Source organism: Sciurus vulgaris (assembly GCF_902686455.1).
Source record: "Sciurus vulgaris genome assembly, chromosome: 10".
Lineage (NCBI taxonomy): Eukaryota > Metazoa > Chordata > Mammalia > Rodentia > Sciuridae > Sciurus > Sciurus vulgaris.
In genome coordinates this window covers 71,727,147-71,751,820 of record NC_136470.1, presented here as the reverse complement: position 1 = coordinate 71,751,820, position 24,674 = coordinate 71,727,147, and the positions used below count along the sequence as shown (strand labels likewise).

At 41.6% G+C, this 24,674-nt stretch overlaps 1 protein-coding gene across 1 annotated transcript; it reads left to right on the top strand.

The window, feature by feature from the left end:
- Positions 1-304: 304 nt before the first annotated feature.
- On the top strand, positions 305-24,161 carry HCLS1 (hematopoietic cell-specific Lyn substrate 1; the record flags this gene model as incomplete). The annotated part of the gene is made up of 13 exons (XM_079155372.1): positions 305-388; positions 943-1,016; positions 10,187-10,316; positions 11,005-11,115; positions 13,284-13,338; positions 13,632-13,742; positions 20,528-20,583; positions 21,196-21,265; positions 21,822-22,033; positions 22,423-22,527; positions 22,997-23,198; positions 23,346-23,411; positions 23,607-24,161. The coding sequence occupies 13 exons, from the start codon at positions 305-307 to the stop codon at positions 23,741-23,743; spliced, it is 1,413 nt and encodes a 470-aa protein (XP_079011498.1). The 3' UTR covers positions 23,744-24,161.
- Between the last annotated feature and the right edge of the window lie 513 nt (positions 24,162-24,674).

Here is a 24,674-nt window from a genome sequence, read left to right as displayed (position 1 = left end):
AACTTCTAATCTTCCCCTCCCTTGTTGTGGGTTAGCATCCACATATCAGAGAGAACATTCTGCCTTTGTTTTGGGGGCATTGGCTTATTTCACTTAGCATGATATTCTCCAATTCCATCCATTTTGTGAAAAATGCCATAATTTCATTCTTTATGGCGGAGTAATATTCCATTGGGCATACATACTACATTTTCTTTATCCATCTGTTGTTGGGCACCCTGGGTGGGTGGGTGTTTAATGACTTTTTGTCTTCCCTCCTGATTCTTTTTTGTTTCCAATTATTCCTGTCTTCTGTCACCTTCAGATGTGGAAGTCGGTAGTGGGGCATGATGTATCTGTTTCCGTGGAAACCCAGGGTGATGACTGGGACACAGACCCTGACTTTGTGGTGAGTTTGGAAGTAGTTTTTCTTGAACAATGAGGAGGGTGAAGGGTGAGGGTGCATCTAGGTCACTCTCCAACTTTTGAGGGGCCTTAGAAGAGGACCACGTGGGACTGAGTCCTCATGTGGGATAGATCAGGAGGGTGGTTAGTGTATGAGGAGGACATGTTTGATAGCTGATGTGAGGTGACAGGGGAAGGAGAGAAGGGTGAATGAGTTTGACAGTGTGGTTGATAGGCCATGCTAAAGTTGAGGAGCAGGCGAACCTTGGTCTCGTTTGACCTATGATCCAGGATTTGGCTAGACCTGTGTGATACCGGTGGGTTGAGATGTTGTAGGAGACCTGAAGAGGAACAGGTAAAGGATGCAGAGTAGGAATTAAGGTTTCAGAGCTCACCAGCTTAGATTTTACATGGAATCGAACATAGTGGGAATGCCAGTAAAGACCCTGACCAAAGAAGGCAGCTGATTCAGGGAACCTGAAGGGTCTGTGTAGCAGTGTGTGTCCCCTCTCAGCATGGAGCATTTCCTGCCAACACTTCTGTCCAATGCTTTTGTAGAATGACATCTCCGAGAAGGAGCAACGGTGGGGAGCCAAAACCATCGAGGGCTCTGGACGCAAAGAGCACATCAAGTAGGTGCCAAAAGGACTGGGAGGGGGAAGAGAATTATGTGAAAAGCTCAAAGCAATCTCAGACACTCAGGGGAATATGTGGGAGGGAAAAGTAGTTGATGTCTGTGTATATGGTCGTTGATTTTGTTTATTTATTTATTTATTTTTGCAATAGTGGGGATTAGAACCCAGGGCTTTGCATATGCTAGGCAAGAGCTCTACCACTGACCTACACGCCAACCCTTTTTAAATTTTGAGACAAGTTCTTGCCAAGTGTCCAAGGCTGGTCTCGAACTTGTGATCCTCCTGCATCAGCCTCCCAACAGCTAGGATTACAGTAATGCACCACTGCTCCAACCTGTGTATATTTGTATTTTTGTAGTCTGTCTTTTGTGTCCCTGTGTGTGTCATTGTGTATTTCCATTTCATTTTTCCCCTCTTGTCCCCCTGACCTTATTATCGATCTTTTATATCTAAGACCCTGTTATTTCCCCCAGGGGAGTCTCCTGTAGTAATGGCCTTCCGTCAGTCAGGCATAAAGGATTCAGAGAGAAGGTGTCTCCAATGCTGAGGGTGTATCGGTCTCTATCCAACCATTATCATCACCCATCTATCTCTTCACATAAATCTAAACGTGTACTTAGAATATAGGGTGACTTCAGATAGGCTAAGAAGGATTCAGTAAAATGTCAATGTTCAGAACAAATGCTGTAAAAAGGACAATATGAGCTTCCATAGTTGGTCCAAATGACTTAAAATACACATTTGTACTTGTCTATCTGACACAAGTGAGAAGCCTTGTTTATGGTAACATGTGGAAATGTGACACTTGGAAACATGATGATTAAAACTATTTTAGCAATGACCTTTAGAGGTTGTTAAGATCATAGCCTAATATTCATTTTTACTTGCAAGAAATATCCTCTCATTTTTACTTGCAAGAAATCTCCTCTTGCAACTTCCCCTCTCAGTGCCTGTCTCTTACTTGGTAGGAGGAGAACATTTTCAGGAAGACTTCTAACTTCTAAATCCTGCCATAAGGCTGGGCTTGGTGGCCCATGCCTCTAATCCCAGTGACTTGAGAGGCTGAGGCAGGATCACAAGTTGTTCAGGTCAGCCTCAGCAACTCAGTGAGCCCTAAGCAACTTAGTGAGACTCTCAGATAAAAATGAAAAGGGCTGGGGATGTGACTTAGTGGTAAAGCACCCTGGATTTAATCCCTGGTATCTAAATTAATAAATCCTGTCATGACTCTATGGGAAGAGTTTGCTTTAGGGTATCAGATAGATTTAGATTCAATTCACAGCTCTGCCAATACTAGCTGTTTGAACTTAGAGACATAAACTCTTTACATCTTAGCTTATTTATCAATGGGAATGACAATAACTATGATTAGAATTCAAAGGGATAGCATATGTCAGTGTCTCCTGTGGTCCTCAGCACTTCTTAGCAGGTCATTGATGTAATTTCTCTTTCCTATTAATATAGATTAGTTTAATCAGATTTTCTCCCTAAAAATCTAACATAAACATGAACACATGACAGGCTTCCCTCTTCCTAAACCATTCTTACCCAGACTGTGGTGTTACATAGCTTCACTGTATACAGCACTTTGACTGATGTCACTTGAAGTCATACAATGTGGTAACCATGCACAAATCCTTGTTAACCTAGCTGGATCTATATCTGATGGAATAAATGTTAGAGATATTTCTACAAAGCTTACTCACCTTCCATTTATCCAGGCTACTAAGGTGTAAGAAGTCTGATTTTTGTTGGTAACAGGCCCAGTGACTGTCTCTTATCCTCTCTGATAGTTGGTTTTGTCATTTGGGTCAAAAAGACCTCTAGAGGACATTCCAGTATTCAGTGCCTAATCCTCTGGTTCTCTCTGGCTGGTGTGCTGTAAGCCAACCTTCATGGTCTGATGGGAATCACTGGTCTGATGGGAAGCACTGAGGACTTTGGAGCTGGGGGTGGGAGGGGGATGCAGTCGGAGATAACAGTAGCTGTGAGTTGACATGACTCAAAGCAGGAAAAGGAAGTGACTTGTTCTTACTAATCTCACCACCTTCTCCCACACCACAGGGGTTTTTTTCAGGTCTGTCTTAAATAACTTCAGTTTGAGGAGTGGTTTGGTAATTCAGAAAATAGATCAAATGCTCCTCTCTGTCCTCCATCTTTTGTATAAAGAATCTGCCTGATCTCCTAAGGCTGCGGCCCTTCCCTCCACCTTTCTCTCCACTCTTGCCCACTCGTCTTCTTCGGTGACTTTTTCCTTGACCAGTAAGGACTCTTACTACTCTCAGATAGTTTCTTAGACTATCTTTTGGGAAAGAACCAGGTTTTTGGTCTGCTCATTTGTTTTCAAATTGTCACAGACTGATATTTTTGTAAAATTGCATCATTGGAAAAGTAAATGAAAAAAATGACATGGAAAATACAAGCACAATTTTTATTTTTACATTTGACAGATATGATTACTATGTTAAATTGCTGTGAAAGTTTCTAAATACGTATTCTCAATTTTTATTCTTATTTCATTGTGGAAGAAAAGTTGTTGAGCTTGTGGGCTACACTCTGAGCAGCAGGACACTAGACGAGGCTCCCAGAGTTTCCTGAACCCTGTCTGGCCATTAGGTTACATCCTCATGCCTCGGGAGTACTGTCCACTTGCTTGCACCCTAACATTTTAAACCAAGCAGCAATGGAGAATGCCATAGAACCAAGAGTACTGAAGGAGCATTCTGAAGATCTAAGGAGCTCTGCTATGAAGGGACTCAGGGCATTGAAGAGAATTATGTCACCATTCTGACTCTATTTCCCCTTGTGACAGGGAATAATAGACCAGCCCTGTTTACCTCACAGGAGTGCTGTGAAGAACCATGGCTCTACTATAAGAATAATGGTAACATTTATTGAACTGTTACCTGTCATACAAAATGCAGTGTTTTTCCAAAACAACCCTATATCATAGATCCTATTGTTATCCTGATTTCACAGAAAAGTAAACAGAGATGTTTAGATGTTTCTCAATTTGTCCAATAATAATTTGAATAATTTGATTAATTAAACAATTTGTCAGGTAATAATTTGAATTCAGCTCAGTCTGACTCTGTAGGTTGAATTCTTCTTCTTCTTTTTTTTTTTTTTTTGTACTGGGGATTGAACAAGGGGCACTTTACCACTGAGATACATCTTCAGTCCTTTTAATTTTTATTTTTATTTTATTTTTTTGAGACAGTGTCTTGCTAAGTTACTTAGGGCCTCACTAAATCACTGAAGCTGTCCTCGAATTTGTAATCCTTCTGCCTGGGCTTCCTGAGTCTCTGGGATTATTGGTGTGCACCACTGCGCTTGGCTGCAGGCTGAATTCTTAACCACTATATTGTATTGTTTCTGTCTAATGAACATAATAATATCATGTCCATAATCCTCTTGTTGAAATGGAATGCAAATTCCAATGAGCTAGGATATTACCTTTCCCTAAGCCTGCTGTTTGTTTAGGATGACTAAATACCTTGTATTAAGTACCTAAATGGAACATACCATAGTCACATTCATAAGCATCAATCCCTTTAGGCGTGCCTAAAGACTGTCTTTCATTTAATATTCTTTTTACTTTCTTATTTTAAAAAAATCAACTTTATTGATGTATAATAGTTATAAGCTAACAGTTCAGTGAATTTTAATAATACATACTGATAACCACCAAAACCATCAAGATATGGAATATTCCCACTACCATAAAAAGCTCCCCTGTGCCTTTTTGTAGTCAATGCCCCTTCCCCACCCCCTGCCCAGTCAGAAAACTGATCTGCTTTTTGTTAAAATAAGATAGTTTTGCCTCTCCTAGAATTTCACATAAATAAAATGATATAGATTGTGTTGGGGGCTGTGCCATGTTGGCGGCGCCGGGATGGCGCCTGATCACATCGGCAGCGAGAAGGTTAATTGACATAAGCACACTCATGTGATTTTCTCGTCCACGCACACAATGTATGCGCATGTGTTCTCGAGCACTAATTGCCTGCTCAGAGCGTCTGGCCTAATCTTTGTGTAAGAGGCGTGGCCCTGCTCTCCTCGTCCTGGAGGTGATATAAGTGTAGGCGGAGCGAGACAGAGACATAGCAGCCATTAGAAGCAGCCAGAGGGAAAGACATGCACAGCAGCCATTAGAAGCAGTCAGAGAGAAGAAGACACCCCACAGCAGCCATTAGCAAAAAAACCAGAAGAAAGAACACAGCGAGTAGGGGCAGCGGCAGAAGGCAGATCGCGAAACGGAGAAAAGCCTGTCTTTCTTTCAAAGTTTCTTTCTCTCTGATAAGCGGGGTCTCTCTCTTTCTCCTCTCAAAGCAAGTAAACCTCATTTCCTCTATCCTCTATAAACAAGCAAGAAAGCAGTGCACCAAAGAGAAAGATAGAAGTGCCTCAGTTTCCACTCCACCACCCATAAGACCCGTGCAAGTTGTTGCTGCAGGCGGTGACAAATATCCACGGATTTTGGAACCACAAAGAGCCAGCGACGGATTGTACTTTTGCTTTTGTCTTCTTTCACTCAGCATGTTTTTTGAGATCTAGCTATGGTATTATGTATGCAAGTCTTGTTCCTTTTTATTGTCAAATAGGACCCCTTGTATGACCATCCCATTGATATACATTTGGGTCTATCACAAAGGATGACATGAACACTTAGGTACAAATATTTTTCTTTACATATATTTATATTTCTCTTGGGAAATATTTAGGAACAGAATTGCTGAGTCATAGTTAGTATATGTTTAACTTTCTGAGAAACTATCAAACTATTATCAGAAGGAATTTACCATTTTTCATTTCTACCAGCAATATATGGGTTTCAGTTGCTTCACATCCTTGTCAGTAGTTTTAATTTTAACCTCTCTTGTGGATATGTGGTGATTTTAAAATTTGTATTTCTTCAGTGAAATTATTTCATTGGGCATATTTTCATGTATCTTTGTCTGTCTTTGAAGTGTCTGTTTAAATCTTTGTCTCCCCTTTAAAGTGGATTGTTTGTCTTGTTACCAAGTTGTCAACATATTTTGAGTCTAGGTGTTTTGTGAGATATATGTTTTACAAATATTTTCTACCAGAGTGTCATTTACCTTTTCATTTTATTAATGGTATTGTTTGAAGAACAAAAGATTTTAATTCTGAAGAAATTAATTTATCAAAACAAATTATATGGTTAGCATTTTTTGTGTCTAAGAAAATTTCACCTACTCCGAAATTGTGAGGTTTTATTCCTGTGTTTTCTTTTAATTGGCATATAATTTTAGGTTTCACATTTAAGCCTATGATCCAATTTTGAGTTAGTGTATATCATGAGTCAATATTGAGGTTAATTTTTTTCCACATGGATATTCAGTTGTCATGTACCATCAAAAGTCTATCATTTGCCCATTGACTAGCTGGCATCTTTGACTATATACATGTGGGTCTATTTCTGGCCTATACTATTTCATTTAGCTATATGTCTACGGTGACAGCATCCTACACTGTAGTGATTATTGTAGCTTTTAAGAAGTCATGAAATCAAATAGTTCACCATCTTCGCTTTCCTGTTTAAAAACAAAAACACAAAACAACTTTTTACTATTCTAGGACATTATAGTAACATACATTTTAGTATCAGCTAGTCAATTCCTACAAAAATGCCTCATAGAGAGTCAAGGTCCCCTACCTCCTATCAGCATGGGAGTGAGGTGCCAGCCCCTAGCCTGCACTTCCCTTTTGTCTTCTTGGTCCTTGGTGTTCTGAATATTTCCTCCCACAGAACAGCAGTGGTGTGCAGCGTGGAGGCTGTAGGGCCTGCCTCTGCTGGAAGCTTTGCTTTCATTACCCTCAGATTCAGCCATAACAACCTTCCAAAACCCAATCTAACTGCGGTCCTCTCCTGCTCAGTGTTCTTCCTGACTCTTCGATGTAGGAGGACAAGGATCCCTTGCTTCTTCCTGACCCACCTGCTCTGTTCTGACCCTTCTACTTTCCCCTACCACCCCATTCTGCCCCACACATTTCTCCCCACACATCTTTCCCTCCACTTCTCTTAATACTGACCCTCACTTCCTTACCTATTTTCTCTGCACATAACCCCAGACACCCACATGGATCTCAAAGATCCCAACTCACAAGGAATCTCTTCAAGTTCCTACAAACATGCCAGGCATCTGCCAACTTCCCCCCACCTTCCTCCCTCCTGCTGACCCTCTGCCCACAGCATTGTTTTCCCACTTGATCTGCCTCATTCCCCCTCATCCCTTCTCAGCTTCTAGCCTGTCCCTGCTCTGGATCCCCACTTAGCACACTGTATTTTTTTATATGATATAAGGTTCATTATTAGAATAGACTGGAGATCATGTGTCTATTTGCTCCCCTGATCCTGGCAACCTCTAGAAATTGGAATTAGGTTTAAGGGTATAACTCAGTGGAAGAGGGGTGTTTTTCTAGAAAACAAAAAGAAAATTTGCCTGTCGAGCTTTTGATTGGGATTGCAGTGAATCTATAGATCATTTGAGGGGAGAATTGACATCTTAATGATATTCAGTTTTCCAATCCATGAACCTGGGCTATCTATTCATTTATTTAGATCTTCTTTAAATTTTTACAAGTGTTTTTGGTGACCAGATCTTATACTTTTTTTTCCTTTGGTGGTGGTACTAGGGATTGAACCTAAGGTCCTTTACCTCTAAGCAACATCCCCAACCATTAAATATTTTGAGACAGCATCTCACTGAGTTGGTGAGGCTGTCCTCAAACTTGGGATCCTCCTGACTTAGCCTCCTGAGTCACTGGGATTGCAGGTATGCACCACTGTGCCCTACTTTCTTGTTAAATTTATCCTAAAATATTTCATATTATTTTATGTGACTGTAACTTACATTTATTTTTAGGTTTCAATTTCTAAATGTCCATGGCTAGTATATAGAAATAAATTGATTTTGGCATAGTTTCCTTGTATTCTGTGATCTGGCTAAATAGTTCTTGTAGATTTTTGTTTGTGGATCTTTCCATATATGTGATCACAGTATATATAGCATACACAGTGTACATAGTCAGAACCGCTCACTTTCAGAACAACTTTAAAAAAATCAAATCTCTGTCTTTTCTCTTAGTTCATCTTGAAGTCCTGGATTTTGCTTGGTTCCCATATTCTTCATTACTTTATTAATCTAAAATATTCAACAAATTTAAATAGACATCTGAGAGTTAATGTGTCAAATGTTTCTTGGGTGTACTTGGCATAATTTTTGGTTTTTCTCTCTACTCTCACCTGACCACTATACTTCAATAGATTAATCATCTTTGTGTCCTCAGCCTGCAGTGCCTCACTCAAAAAAGTTTAACTAATATTTATTGAATAAATTAATGCTATATTAAGACCTTTTTCAGAATGGATTCAGGTATATCCTAAAGAAGGTAATGAAAAGTGTTATTTTCCTCTGACTGCATTTTCATTCAAATGATATGGTCTATTGATTGGCATAATCCTCTGGCTAGCCTCTGACATTCATTAAGTGGGTGTTTCTGAATATCATTTTTCTAATCCCTTTTTAAAAACTTGTTTCAACATAATATAGTTATGATCTGCTTAATAATCACTAAGCTCATTAAAACTCAGTAGATATTTCTTAATTGAAAGAAACGATTGGCCTCATTTTCTTCATTCTTCATCTGAATCTTTCAGTTGGGAAACATGGGAGAGTGATTTACTTGTTCTTGGTTCCCACAACTTTTCTGACACAGTCGTTCTGAAGTGTTGGTGTTGTTGAACTAGCAACACAGGATCTCTGCTTTCGCTGCTGCCAGAGGGTTTAGAGGAGGCATGGGAACAGAGGGTTCTTCCAACACTTAGATTAATTTCATCTGGTTTGTAGCCAGCCTTCTAAAATTAACTGTGGCTAAAGCTAAAAAGGCTTTTTAAAAAGACCTTCAGTGGGATTATCCCACAAGGCCACCAGATGGATCTATTCTTCCACGAAAGAAGAGCATTTCCACTGTGAGATGGCCATTCTACCTGTAGCCATTCTACCTGAGCTCATGAAGTACCAGGGACATCACTGTCTCAGTACCTAAAATCTTCATTACTTGCTGCAAAAGGTTAAATTTCTTACTTAGGTTTCTCTTGCCCAAATGTTTCTAAAAATCCCCAGAGTCTCTGTATGTGCCCCCAGGTATATTTCAGTCCTCATTGTCACCTGATGGTGCTGGTGCAGATCTATGGTTTCATATCCTCAGGCCAAACCCACTGACCACGGTGACTGTCCACCTTTTTAAGTGCTGCAGTCACGTTCATGGTAAAGATGGAAGTGAGTGTGCAGTGAGAGAGGATGGCTCCCTGGGTGCCACTTGCTCTTAGGGATAGGGGTGTCCCAAATCTGTTATTTGAACCTCAAACTGTTATAACAGTTAAGGATAAGTGGATATTATTAGTTTCTGTTTATTATTGGTTCTCTCAGGAATGATCTGGCTTGGGTAGGAGAGAGTCAGAAGATATTGATTCTTGACAGAAATATTCACAAAATACTAATGCATAAATAAATTTCCCTAATACTGCACTTTTATAAGCATCATTTTTAATGATTTCCAGTATGCTATTGAAGGTTAACCTTTCAATTTTCTAAACTATTTTTTACTGGACTTGTAGTTTCCTGTTTTTTTTTTTTTTTTTTTTTTTGCTGTTATGTACAACGTTTCAATGAGTCATTAGACATTAAGCTTTACTATACTTAAAATTATTTCTCCAGGGTAGACTCCTAGGATTAGAATGTGTGGGCCTGAGGGTATGTGAATATCTTTATGCTTCTTGAGACAGATCACTTAACTGGTAGAAAGCAGGTCCATTCAGAGAGGAAGACGATGTCTCAGTTATTATAATATAGGTACAGTTGTCCTCTAAGACTCGAGATCATGAAAAAATGGTATTAAAGATCAGAAGGTTATTTTAGTGAGCAAAATAACAAACTAGAGGAAATACTATTGACTTCTGGAGAGTTTAAATCAGTGTATGGTATACAGGTCATACTGCTCTCTCTTACTCCCAGACTCATCACTAGCATATTTTGGGGACTCAGGTCATTGCTACCAATAAACAGACCTCAAGATTTCCATTTTTCTGGGAGAACGGGTTCATTGTGCTAGGTGAGTCTTGATCATGTGGTTATTTCCAGCATCCACCAGTTGAGGAACAAAGTGTCAGAGGAACATGATGTTCTTAAGAAGAAAGAGATGGAATCAGGGCCCAAAGCATCCCATGGCTACGGAGGTCGGTTTGGAGTGGAAAGAGACCGAATGGACAAGGTGAGTTGCAAAGGAGAGATTTGCTTAAAAAAAAAAAAAAAAATCGACTTGTTTATTGCTTTTATGGTTTAAAACTTGTTTAAAAGTACAGTATGCATTTGGGCTTAAAAAATAGAATGTCTGCATGTAGTTTTTATCAATTTTTTCTAATCTTAACACCTAAGATATAGATGGCAGAAAATAGAGGACAAATATTAGAATAGAGGAAGCCTGAGGCATACTGTAAATCCTACACCAACAAGAGGGAGTACACAAGTGGAGAAGAGAAAGATAGGTTTTAGAATCATTTATTGCTTTTAAATGCCTATATATTATGTCTTTGTTCAACATCTCATTTTCTTTACTGTGTATTTAGTGATCTTTTTGTATATATATATATTACATATTAAATATTGGAGAAAAGTTCAGAATTTACTTCATTTCTGTATTGATGCACAAGGCCATTGTTTTAATGCTATTTATTTCTGGTTTGAACATTGATCCTCCTACCCAGCTCTGTCCTCAAGAATCAGGGATGTGCACGGTCAGAAAATGTCCTCCTCTCATCCCATACTCCTCGGTACCACTCTCAGAGGCTGCAGGCCTGCTCCAGTGTGAACTTTTCTTAGGTTCTGATATCCCGTTGCATCTCTCTATGGTTTCAAGGTCATTTTAAACCTTTTACTCCTTCATTCTTAATTGTTATCAGAGTGCCGTGGGTCATGAGTATGTCGCTGAAGTGGAGAAGCACTCTTCACAGACTGATGCTGCCAAAGGCTTTGGGGGCAAATTTGGAGTAGAGAGGGACAGGGCAGACAAGGTAAGTGGTGACTTGCTCCCGGCGCCATCCTCCTTAAATCATGGGGGACCTGCAGCACTCACCCTGAATGTGAGTTGGAGGCAGTGGATACTATTTAGGTGTGGCACCATCACAGGGCTAGTCCCCATGAAGTCCCTCAGCAAATTCCTTGGTGCCAGTCTTGGAGGCCATGTGCTGAACTCCAAGGCATTCATTTAAATGGAACAGGGGCTTGGGTGTAGCTCAGTAGTATGGCACTTGCCTAGCCTGTGTGAGGCCCGCATTTCCGTTCTATCACTGCAGAAAATAAAAAATTGAGGCAAAGACTCCAGCTCTCTGAATAAGATTTCCTCAAGTCATGGTTTCATTTTTGTTTGTTTATTTGTTTGTTTTTGGTACTGGGGATTGAACCCAGGGATGCTCTACCATTGAGCCACATCCCCAGCCCTTTTTATTTTTAATTTTGAGACAGGGTCTTGCTAATTTGTTTAGGGCCTCACTAAGTTGCTGAGGCTGGCTTTGAACTTTTGATCCTCCTGCCTCAGCCTCCCAAGACACTGGGATTTTATAGGCATGCGCCACTGCATGGGGAAAATCACTGGTTTTTATTATACCTGTCCTCATGAGGAGAAATTTTTTCCAAAGCTCCTCTTTTGGCCTGACATCAAAACCTTATAAAAATTTATGCATTTCAGGAAAACAGAGATGTCAACTTATATATTATTACCATAGTATAATTATTTTACCATAATCTAGTAAAACAATTACTTAGGATCCCAATGATTTTCAGAGGCTAAGGGTACTTTTCACAGGATTTAGCTTTAATCTCTGAAGTCTGAGTGTTTACAAAGACTCCTTTGTACCAAAGAGTAGTTTAAAAGAAAAAAATATATATACCCCTACAATACAATTACAGGATGTCAAGGTGGACAGGAGAGGAAAATTGCTAATTCATTGAAGCTCTCTGTTCCATGCCTTCTTTAATGAGATTCTTTGAACTCATATTTTATGGTGCAGGCTGGTCTCTCTTCCCCACAGCTGCACAGAGAGAGGACATCTTCACAGCTAACTCAGTTTTGTTGTTTTATTTTCCAGCAGTTGTTAATTATGTGATTCTGAATCCATAAAACTAAGTACTAGAATGTTAATTGTTTATATGGTGGAGAGGGTCAGGGGGAAGCTGACATAAAACCTGTGAAGTACAAAGCATGCTATAAAGAAAGGGAAAATTCAGAAGGTGATTTTTAAGGCAATAAGGGCACAGGGAACTTGTAATGTTCTATAAACAGGATGGAATTTCCTGTTCCATCTTGGCTCGCCTTCTGCTGGTCTCTGCCTAATCTCTTATTGTTACATGTCTGCTTTACAAGCCACAAGGGAATCACCTGAACAATGTGTGTGTCATGTAAATCAAGAAAGAACACTTTACTAATTAGTTCTTGAGATGCAAAACTTAGACTTACTTCATGGCTCCTAGTTACTGTGCCAATGGAGATGCAGCCCCCAGGTGATGTTAGGTCCCCTGGCCAATTCACCTAGTTCTGGGGTCAGGTAGGATCCAGATTCTCACGGTTTCTCCCATCCCATCAAAATCTGCATCTTCATGTCTCATTGCTGAGTTATGAAAGAAGAGAGGCAGCATATAACCAACCAGGAATAGGATAAATATTTCTTTCATGTGCAAAATGGTTTGCAAGGCACTTTTATACCTATTTTCTGATTTTGTGAGGAATTCTCAGGAAGAAACACAATGATTTAGTGAGTGACTCAATGCAGACTCATATATATACCTTGTTCCATTTTATTGTCCTATTACTCTAAATGAAGAGGGAGTTTTTCTTGCATTTTATGGTGAAGAGAGGCACAGCAGGTATGCCACTCTTCATGTCATATTAGAGACTGGTGCTCGGTCATATTAAGGATCAGTGTCTCAAGCTAACCAACTATGAACAGGGGAAGCAGGATGTGATCTAGAGCTGTGTACAGAGTCATGCTCACCGCTCTGTAGCACACCACCGGACACTGGCCTGACAGGATTCTACCTGTTTCTATGTTAAAGCCCCACCCCATCCCTGAGCCCCTATGAGCTAACTTTGGGGCTGAACCTGGAGTAAGGGAAAGTCAGTGCTGAGGGTGGTGGGGGACTGACAGCTCTGACTCTAACCAGTTCTCTGTCCATTTCTCTGCAGTCAGCAGTGGGCTTTGACTACAAAGGAGAAGTGGAGAAACACACATCTCAGAGAGGCAAGAACCTGCAGTTCCACTTTGCTTTTTGGATCCTCCACTGACTTCACCTTCCTACAGCTGCCCCTGTGTCCCTGCTCCAGGACCTGCCTCTCCCTACCACTACTTTATCCACTCTAATCCTAGTGTGTGCTTGCTTCTCTCTGTTCCCTTTATTGCTTTCCATGAGACAGATAAAGTTTTCTTTAATTCTTTTTTCTTGTAATGAACTGAAACTAAAATCTTCTATTCCTCTATTCTAGAGAGTTAATAACAGTCTCTTAAGGTTTAACAGACTGCCCTTTCAACCCCAGACTACTCTCGAGGCTTTGGTGGCCGTTATGGGGTGGAGACGGATAAGCGGGACAAAGCAGCTCTGGGATATGACTATAAGGGAGAGACGGAGAAACACGAGTCCCAGAGAGGTGAGTTGGGGTTGAGAGGAGGGAGGTCACAGAGTAGCACAGGGCCCTCCTTCCATCCTGTCTGGAAGCTGATCTACGGACAGATGTGCAGTAAAGGCAGGTGGGGTGGAGTGGAGGGTAAGTGGGTGGGAAAGGGGAGACGTGGAGGGGTGAAGAAGACAACAGCAGGATTAGGAGCAGAGCAGAGGAGGAGGCCAAAAGAAGGGGTTACTGGGGAAGGGATGGAGACAGGCTGGGTGATGGCCACACAGTGGCTTGGTTATGAGTCTTACAGTCCCTTCTGCCTCACAAGGGACAAAACAGTTTACCTCTTCCCTGGAATGTAGAGGGGTAGCTGGAGAGCTCACCTTATTTTTCCCTCTTTTTTGTTTTGGTTAGTTTTGTTTTGTTACATTTCCCATTATTTTTTAACTTTTTTTTTGTTTCCCTGTTTCCATTTCTCTCTTCTCCATTCTCTCCCAATTCCCTGCCCCCCATCCTTTCCCCTTTTCCATCCATGCCTCTCTCTATATCCTCAGATTCTCACATTTCCTCCTGTATCTCTCTTTTTTTTTATATTAACAATATGAAGCATTTTATTTATTGCCCTTTCTTTAATATGTAGACCACATTCAAATTTTGCTACTTTTCCCAAAAAGTCTCATATAGCATTTCTTTTCTGATCTTGGGTCCAATTCTGCATATAGACATCATGTCTTTTTAATGTCCTTTCATTAGCCTACTCCTTAGACTTTGTCCATTTTTTTAACTAAAAATCATAATTTACATAGGTCAATGTTGTTTGATTCATTCTGTTTTTTTTTTTCCCTCCCCACCCCACCCCTCTTTTTCCTCTATACGGTCCTTCCTTCCTCCATTCTTACCACCCTCCTTATTCCTAAACCTAAACCTAACCCTAACCCTAACGCTGACCCTTCCTACCCCCCATTATATATTCTCATCCACTTATCAGCGAGATCATTCGTCCTTTAGTTTTTTCAGATTGGCTTATCTCACTTAGCATGATATCCTCCAATTTCATCCATTTGCCTGCAAATGCCATAATTTTATCATTCTTCATGGCAGAGTAATATTCCATTGTGTATATATGCCACAGTTTCTTTATCCATTCATCAACTGAAGGGTATCTAGGTTGGTTCTACAATCTGGCTAAAGTGAATTGAGCAGCTATGAACATTGATGTGGCTGTATCTCTGTAGTATGCTGATTTTAAGTCCTTTGGGTATAGGCCAAGGAGTGGGATAGCTGGGTCAAATGGTGGTTCCATTCCAAGCTTTCTGAGGAATCTCCATACTGCTTTCCAGAGTGTACCTTTTTCCCCACATCCTTGCCAACACCTATTGTTGCTTGTGTTCTTGATAATTGCCATTCTAATTGGGGTGAGATGAAATCTTAGGGTAGTTTTGATTTGCATTTCTCTTATTACTAGAGATGTTGAACATTTTTTCATTTATCTGTTGATTGCTTGTAGATCTTCTTCTGTGAAGTGTTTGGTCATTTCCTTAGCCCATTTGTTGATTGGATGATTTGTATTCTTGGTGTAGAGTTTTTGAGTTCTTTAAAGACTCTGGAAATTAGCGCTCTATCTGAAGCATGAGTGGCACTCCCACTCTGTAGGCTCTCTCTTCACATTACTGACAGTTTCCTCTGCTGAGAGAAAGCTTTTTAATTTGAATCTATCCCAGTTGTTGATTCTTGCTTTTATTTTTTGTGCTATGGGAGTCCTGTTAAGGAAGTCTGATCCTAAGCCAACAAGTTGAAGCTTTGGACCTACTTTTTCTTCTATAACATGCAGGGTCTCTGGTCTGATTCCGAGGTCCTTAATCCATTTTGAGTTGAGTTTTGTGCAAGGTGAAAGATAGGGGTTTAATTTCATTCTGTTGCATATCGTTTTCCAGTTTTCCCAGCACCATTTGTTGAAGAGGCTATCTTTTCTCCATTGCATATTTTTAGCCCCTTTGTCTAGTATGAGAAAATTGTATTTATTTGGGTTTGTGTCCATGTCCTCTATTCTGTACCATTGATCTACCTTTCTATTTTGGTACCAATACCATGCCGTTTTTGTTACTATTGCTTTGTAATAGAGTTGAAGATCTGGTATTGCAATACCCCCTGCTTCCCTCTTTCTACTGAGGGTTGCTTTAGCTATTCTGGGTTTCTTATTCTTCCAGATGAATTTCATAATTGCTTGCTCTATTTCTGTAAGGTACACCATTGGGATTTTAATTGGAATTGCATTGAATCTGTACAGCACTTTTGGTAGCAAGGACATTTTGACAATATTAATTCTTCCTATCCAAGAACATGGGAGATCTTTCCATCTTCTAAGGTTTTCTTTAATTTCTTTAGTGTTCTGTAGGTCTCATTGTAGAGGTCTTTCACCTCTTTTGTGAGATTGATTCCCAAGTATTTTATTTTATTTTTTTGATGCTATTGTGAATGGGGTAGTTTTCCTAATTTCTCTTGCTGAAGATTCATCACTTATGTATAAAAATGCATTGGATTTATGAGCATTGATCTTGTAACCTGTTACTTTACTAAATTCACTTATGAGTTCTAAGAGTTTTCTGGTGGAATTTCCAGGTTCCTCTAAATATATAATCATGTCATCAGCGAACAGGGATAGTTTGAGTTCCTCTTTTCCAATTCGTATCCCTTTAATTTCTTTGGTTTGTCTAATTGGTCTGGCTAGAGTCTCAAGAACGATGTTGAATAGAAGTGGTGAAAGAGGGTATCCCTGCCTTGTTCCAGTTTTTAGCGGGAATGCTTTCACTTTTTCACCATTCAGAATGATATTGGCCATGGACTTAGTGTAGATAGCCTTTACAATGTTAAGGAATGTTCCCACTACCCCAATTTTTTCTAGAGTTTTGAGCATGAAGGGATGCTGTATTTTATCGAATGCTTTTTCTGCATCTATTGAAATAATCATGTGATTCTTAACTCTTAGTCTGTTGATATGGTGAATGACATTTATTGATTTCCGGATGTTGAACCAACCTTGCTCCCTGGGATAAAACCCACTTGATCCTGGTGCACTATCTTTTTAATATATTTTTGTATGCGATTTGCTAAAATTTTGTTGAGATTTTTGCGTCAATGTTCATTAAAGATATTGGTCTGAAATTTTCTTTCCTCAATGTGTCTCTGTCTGGTTTAGGTTATCAGGGTGATATTGGCTTCATAGAATGAGTTTGGGAGGGTTCCCTCCTCTTCTATTTTATGGAATACTTTGAGAAGTATTGGAAAGAGCTCTTCTTTAAAGGTTTTGTAGAACTCGGCTGAGAACCCATCTGGTTCCGGACTTTTCTTTGTTGGTAGGCTTTTGATGACCTCTTCTATTTCATTGCTTGAAATTGATTTATTTGTGTATGTCCTCCTCGTTCAGTTTAGCTAATTCATATGTCTCTAGAAACTTGTTGATGTCTCCGAGATTTTCTGTTTTGTTGGAGTATAGATTTTCAAAATAACTTCTAATTATGTTTTGTATTTCACTGCAAATACAAAATATTGAAGACAAAATATTTAATCTGTTGTGATATTTCCTTGTTCATTCCGAATTTTAGTAATTTGAGTTTTCTCCCTCTTTCTCTTTGTTAGTGTGGCTAAGGGTTTATCAGTTTTGTTTATTTTTTCAAAGAACCAACTATTTATTTTGTTAATTTTTCCGATTGTTTCTTTTGTTTCAATTTCATTGATTTCGGCTCTGATTTTAATTATTTCCTGTCTTCTACTACTTTTGATGTTGGTCTGCTCTTCTTTTTCTAGGGCTTTGAGCTATAGTGTTAAGTCGTTTATTTGTTGATTTCTACTTCTTTTGTTGAATGCACCCCATGAAATAAATCTTCCTCTAAGTACTGCTTTCATAGTGTCCCAGAGATTTTGATATGATGTGTCCTTGTTCTCGTGTACTTCTAAGAATTTTTTTTATTTCCCTCCTGAGGTCTTCTGTTATCCATTCATCGTATAATAGTGTATTATTTAATCTCCAGGTATTAGAGAAGTTTCTGTTTTTTATTCTGTCATTTATTTCTAATTTCAATCCATTATGATCTGATAGAGTACAAGGTAGTATCTCTATCTTCTTGTATTTGCTAACAGTAGCTTTGTGGCATAAAACATGGTCTATTTTAGAGAAGGATCCATGTGCTGCTGAGAAGAAAGTGTATTTGTTCTTTGTTGGATGGTATATTCTATATAAGTCGGTTAAGTCTAAATTGTTGATTGTGTTATTGAGATCTATGGTTTCTTTATTCAATTTTTGTTTGGACGATCTATCCAGCGGTGAGAGAGGTGTGTTAAAATCACCTAGTAGTATTGTGTTGTGGTCTGTTTGATCTGGAATTGAGAAGGATTTGTTTGATGTACATGGATGAGCCAATGTTCGGGGCATAGATGTTTATGATTGCTATGTCTTGCTGATTTATGCTTCCCTTAAGCAGTATGTAATGTCCTTCTTTATCCCTTCTGACTAGTTTTGGCTTGAAGTCCACATTATCTGAAATGAGGATGGATACTCCAGCTTTTTTGCTGTGTCTGTGTGCATGGTATGTTTTTTCCCATCCTTTCACCTTTAGTCTGTGGGTATCTCTTTCTATGAGATGAGTCTCTTGCAGGCAGCATATTGTTGGATTTTTCTTTTTAATCCATTCTGCCAGTCTATGTCTTTTGATTGATGAGTTCAGGCCATTAACATTCAGGGTTATTCTTGTGATATGATTTGTATTCCCAGTCATTTGACTCATTTTTGTTTTTTGACATGATTTGGTTTCCCCTTTATTTGGCTATTCCTTTAGGCTAGTTTCTCCCGTTGCTGATTTGCATTGTTGTTTTTCATCTCTTCCTCATGGAATATTTTGGTGAGAATGTTCCGCAATGCTGGCTTTCTTTTTGTAAATTCCTTTAACTTTTGTTTATCATGGAAGGATCTTATTTCATCGTCAAATCTGAAAGTAAGTTTTGCTGGGTATAAGATTCTTGGTTGGCATCCGTTTTCTTTCAGGGCTTGGTAAATGTTGTTTCAGGCCCTTCTAGCTTTTAGGGTCTGTATTGAAAAATCTGCTGATATTCTTATTGGTTTCCCCCTGAATGTAATGTGATTCTTTTCTCTCGCGGCCTTTAAAATTCTGTGTTTATTTTGTATGTTAGGTATTTTCATAATAATGTGCCTTGGTGTGGGTCTGTTGTAATTTTGTATATTTGGAGTCCTATAAGCCTCTTGTACTTGGTTTTCCATTTCGTTCTTCAGATGGGAAATTTTCTGATATTTTTTCATTGAATAGATTACTCATTCCTTTGGTTTGTTTCTCTAAGCCTTCCTCAATCCCAATAATTCTTAAATTTAGCCTTTTCATGATATCCCATAATTCTTGTAGAGTCTGTTCATGATTTCTTACCATCTTTTCTGTTTGGTCAACTTTGTTTTCAAGATTAAATATTTTGTCTTCAATATCTGAAGTTCTGTCTTCCAGGTGTTCTATCCTATTGGTTATGCTTTCTATGGAGTTTTTAACTTGGTTTATTGTTTCCTTCATTTCAAGGATTTCTGTTTGGTTTTTTTTTCAGTATCTCTAACTCTTTATTGAAATGATCTCTTGCTTCCTGTATTTGCTCTTTTAATTGTTGATTGGTGTGATCATTTAATGCCTGCGTTTGCTCTTTCATCTCCTCGTTTGCTTCCCTGATTGTTTTAATTATGTACATTCTGAACTCCCTTTCTGACATTTCTTCTGCTGTGCTGTCATTGGGTTTTATTGGTATAGTATCTAGGTTTGTTTGGGACATTTTCTTCCCTTGTTTTCTCATGTTAGTCAGATGTCAGTGGGACTCTGTGATATTGCAGATTTCCTCTATTGGCTTATAGTGTCCCTGTAGATTTCCAGTGTATCACCTCCCAGCCTTCAGTAGCCTGAAGTCTTAGAGTAACTTGATAATGCAGTGCTTCCGAAGAAAGGTGCCCCTAGCTCGCTACTGGTTCCAGGGCTTGGAGCTGGCTCTGTGTGGAAAGGCTGTCACTGGGGGACCTGCTCCGAGAAGCTTGTCGTGTGGGAGGAGCCCACCGCTGGAGTGGGCAGGGCTGCATGGGGAAGACTCTAGCTACCCTGCCCTACTCTAATAGGCTTAGAGTACTCGGGCCAGGCTAAGCTTCACCGGGTGGGGGAGACTCACCCTGTGGCTCTAGTTTTGTTCGAGTCTCTCAATGCGTCCCCTTCTTGAAAACTGGGTTCTGGAGCGACTAGAAATGCAGTCACCCTCTAGTCTGCCATCTTAGATCACCCCGTGGAAAAAGCCTGTGGCTGGAGGGGGCAGGGCCGCCTGGAGAGGTCTCTGGCTGCCCTGCCCTGGTCCCAAAGGCTGCTTGCGGTGTGGAGGTCTCCGCTGGCTTGGGGACTTGTGGCTGGCTCTGTGTAGAAAGGCTCTCACTGGGCGGTCTGCTCCGAGAAGCTAGCCTAGAAAGGCGCTTCCCACTGGAGGGAGCTGGGCTGCTTGGGGAAGTCCCTGGCTGCCCTGTCCTGGTCTCTGAAGCAACCTGTGGGCGGGCCGGAGCTTGCCACATGCTGGCTCAGGGACTTGGAGCTGGTTCTGTGCAGAAAGGCTCTCACTGGGGCCTGCTCTGAGAAGCTGGAAAATCTGGCCCTGTGGGAGGAGTCCACCGCTGGAGTCCCTCCTGTATCTCTGTCTTCCACATTCTTGTCTTCTGGCCCTTCTTCTCATTGTTCCATTTCCCCACCCATCCCCAGTATTTTAATCTCCTGGTTTGACTCTCAGAACTTCCTGTCCCACAGATTATGCCAAGGGCTTTGGTGGCCAGTATGGAATCCAGAAGGACCGAGTGGATAAGGTAATGCACCAGAACACTAGTGTCTTGAGAAGGGTCCCCTATGTTTAGGGAAGTACACAGAAGAGTGAGAAACAAAGCGGTGGAAGGAAAGCACAGTGATTTTGGGTGCCCTGAGCCTGTCCTTCTGTGATCGTCCCCATGGACTGCCTTCAGTGTCTGATGGACATGATTCCACAACCTGAGGTTTAAGTGAGGAAAGTGGAGTGCAGCAGGGAGAGACAGAGAAGAGAAATAAACCCCAGGGAAAGGTGGTGTTGTGCAATTTTGTGGATTGTTTGGTATTGCTTAACCCAATCCTCAGTCTCTTCCCAGTCCATGTCACTGTTGACCCAAACTCCTCCTGCATTGGCCAGGGGCCCTGCTGCATTCTAGGCTCAAGACATGTGATTCAAAGTACACTGAGCTTTCAAAAGGAGCCACCAAACCTACCTGTATAAAACTTATTTACCTCTCTCTCTCTGCCACAGAAGAATAATGGGACCTTGTACAACTGTTAAGACCTACATGGTTAAGGGTCACTTCCTACTGTGGTCCCAACCCCCAGTACTGCCTTCTAAGTCACTGCCACCCTGTCCCTCCCCATACTACACATACTGTTCTCCCAATTTGCAGAGTGCTGTCGGCTTTAGTGAGATGGAGGCCCCAACCACAGCTTATAAGAAGACGACACCCATAGAAGCTGGTGAATCTGTTTCCTCTGTGATCTCCGATTTCCGCTTTCTCCTTCTGAGTCTATCTCCTCCCTGCCTTTAATTGCATAGATTATCTGAGAGAGACTTGATCCCTGGCCTCATATTACGAGATCTGTCTCCTAAAAAAATCTGGTCAAGTGATAGAGTGGCATTAGGGAGGGAGTTGGGGATAGAGAATGCAGGAGGGAGGAATGGAGAACTACTTGGGAAGGGTATGCAGGGGTAGGAGCTTGGGATGGGCCGAGGATGCTGATGGCTAGAGGGCATACATATTTAAGGAAAGTGGGCTACTTAGGGAACCAAGGTTTATAATTTAGAAAGGCAAAAGTCTGAGGTCACACCAGATGGCTAGATGGAAATCTAGGGTTCAAAACATCCTCCTATAACCCCTTGGTTCCTCCAACACTACCTCTTTCTTTCTTTCTCCATGAGTCCCCTCCCCATCTTCTCTTCTGGATATTTAACTGATTCCTCTTCTTCCTTCAAGTGCCACTCTTTCCTCCACTCCCAATCCAAGTCAATCCTAATTCTTGCCTGTGTCTACAGCTTCCAGTGGTGCCCGAGGACTGAAGGCAAAATTTGAGTCCATGGCGGAGGAGAAGAGAAAGCGAGAGGAAGAGGAGAAGGCACAGCAGATGGCCAGGCAGCAACAGGAGAGAAAGGCTGTGGTGAAGATGAGCCAAGAGGCTCAGCAGCCAGTGATGCCTGTGGTAGAGCCAGCAGTGCCAGCCCCGTTGCCCAAGAAAATCTCCTCAGAGGTGAGCCTGGCCCTCCAGGGTCCTCACCTAGTATCTTTTTCCTAGACAGAACCAGAGGGGTTCAAATGATGGGCAGAAAATGATGGGCCTTCCTGTTTTAGGCAGAGTCAGCTGTCCCTGACCTCAGGAAGATTCAGTCATCTGTGTAGCTGGGACTCATATACCAACAACATCAGAAAACAAACAAGTGAACACTAAGCTATATGTAGTACAATGGAAGGCAGGTCACAGCCACTACAACCAGTCATTCCTGCAGGATCCAAGAGGAAGGAGCCATCAGTTCAGGCTGGGGCCCATCTTGAGGGATGAGTTCCATTGGGACTGGCAGAGAGCAGGAGGGATGTACCTAGTAATTGTGGGTGAAGGTGGTGGGTGCTTGTTCTCCCTAGGCCTGGCCTCCAGCAGAGAGTCTTCCACCACGAGAGCCTCAGCCTGTGAGAACTAGCAGAGAGTGCCAAGTGCCCTCCCTGCCCATGAGGCAGAATGCCCCAGAGGTAAGCAGAGCCCCAAGACTCTCTGCCCCCATTCCATTTCCTCCTGTCTTAGGAAGGTAAGTTGTATAGTGGCCAAACATCCTGCTTTACCTGGAACTGTTCTGGTTTTAGCAGTGAAAGGTCCTGCATTCTGGAAAACTCCCTAGTTCTGGACAAACTAGGACAACTGCTTATCTTAGCTGTGCAATCCCAACAATATGCTTTTGCTTCAGTGTTTCCCTGGGCTTCCAGGGAATTGCTTTCCATTTTCCTGCCCTTATTCCTAGGTAGGTGTTCTGAGTGAGTGGGCATGGGAGGAGGTTGCAGAATGAAGATGGATAACAGACTGTGTTCCTGAGAAGAGGCTGTTAGGTGGAGGGCATGAGTGGTCAGGTGGTAAAGGTGGAGTCTGAGTCCTCCACCAAGCCTCTGCTGACTCCTCCTGGTGAGTGGAAGTCACCTGCTCCACACTATCTTTTCTCAGGATAGTGATAGTGAAGAACCCCCAGCTCTGCCTCCTAGAACTCCAGAAGGCTTCCAGTTGAAGGAAGAGCCAGTGTATGAAGCTGAACCTGAGCCTGAGAATGACTATGAGGATGTTGGGGAGAGGCAGGAGCAGGATAATGATCCTGAGGGGGACTATGAGGATGTGTTGGAGCCTGAGGATCCCCCTGTTCCCTCCGCCATGGCTGGTGAGTGGGGCATGAATGGGGGAGAAGCAACTCCTCAATTTTGTCAAGTCTAGGAGAAGAGGAGGACGAGTTTCCCCATTGCCCACCAGGAGCTGTCTCTGCCTTCTCCTTGTTGATGAGACCATGTGTATATTTCTCACTATGTAGGACCATCAGGCAGCCCAGCTGGGGCTATGGGGATCTCTGCTGTTGCCCTGTATGACTACCAAGGAGGTAGGTTGGGAGTGGCCTGAGGGACCTGATGCCTGGAGACCTCTGCTACACAGGAAGGGGATGGATTCTGGGGATCAGGGAAAGGCCCAGTCTTGCATCAAGAAAAGGCCAGGCCTGTTTTCTTGGAGTAGGCTCAGGGAAAGATGGCAGGATTCCTGTTTGACCATCCTAATATCCACTCCATTTCCTCCCCAGAAGGAAGTGATGAGCTTTCCTTTGATCCAGATGACATCATTACTGACATCGAGATGGTGGATGAGGGCTGGTGGCGGGGACGTTGCCACGGCCACTTTGGACTCTTCCCTGCAAATTATGTCAAGCTCCTCCAGTGACTGACCCTCAGTGCAACTGTGACTTCCCATCCAAATGGCTCTGCCTCCATTCCATCCCCATTACTGCTGCAAGTGGGTTACCTGAGGTTCTGGACACACTTCCCTCTCCCGTTTCACTGGGGCTTCAGGCAGAGACAGCATGAGGAAGGGGATCTCCTTCCCTTTGGTGTCTTCTATATTCTGGATTAACTCATGGGTGTTTACATTGTGGCCCTGACTTCTTCCCCAATAATGCCCACTATAGTGACACCCAGCTCTGCTCTATTCCCTTGTGAGCACTGGACTTCCTAGTTTGCTTACTGAGGAAGTAGGTCTATTCTACCTGGTTGTGCTTTTGCCCACTTTTCTTTCCTTCAGAGATATCTCTGAACCTCCTTTCTGTTCAGAATAATTGGAAATAAAGAGGGACTATAAAGTGTGCTGAGGTAAATAGTACATTTTGTGCAGCTCTCAATGGTGCTGACTCTCCTGGCTCTAAATTTCCCACCCACTTCCAGGCACATCCAGATGATCCACTCTTACCACTACCCATCCCCTTGTACCCTGGATGTCAAGGACAAGGCATTTTCCTATGGCTACACCTTACACCCAGTCCAAAACAGGTGATTCTGAGAATGTTAGTAAGGTGGGATGACAGGGGGCCAGGTGGTATCCACATTAAGGCAGTTCAACTTGAACCAGCTTTAGCAGTTATGCCAAGCCAGCTACTGCCTGGGAGTAATGACACACTCTTTCTATGTGGTGATTCTAGACAAAGAAGCATAATTTAGAGGATAGAAAGCAGGAAAAGGGAAAGGAAAGCAAATTCTAGTGAGGCTGAAGAGGATTTAGAGCCAGAGCCAGTGACCTCCTTGTAGCTGGGTGACTGAAATTAGTGTCCAGGAAACAGGCTAACGGGTGAAGCACATGAAACTTCTGAATGGCTCAGAGC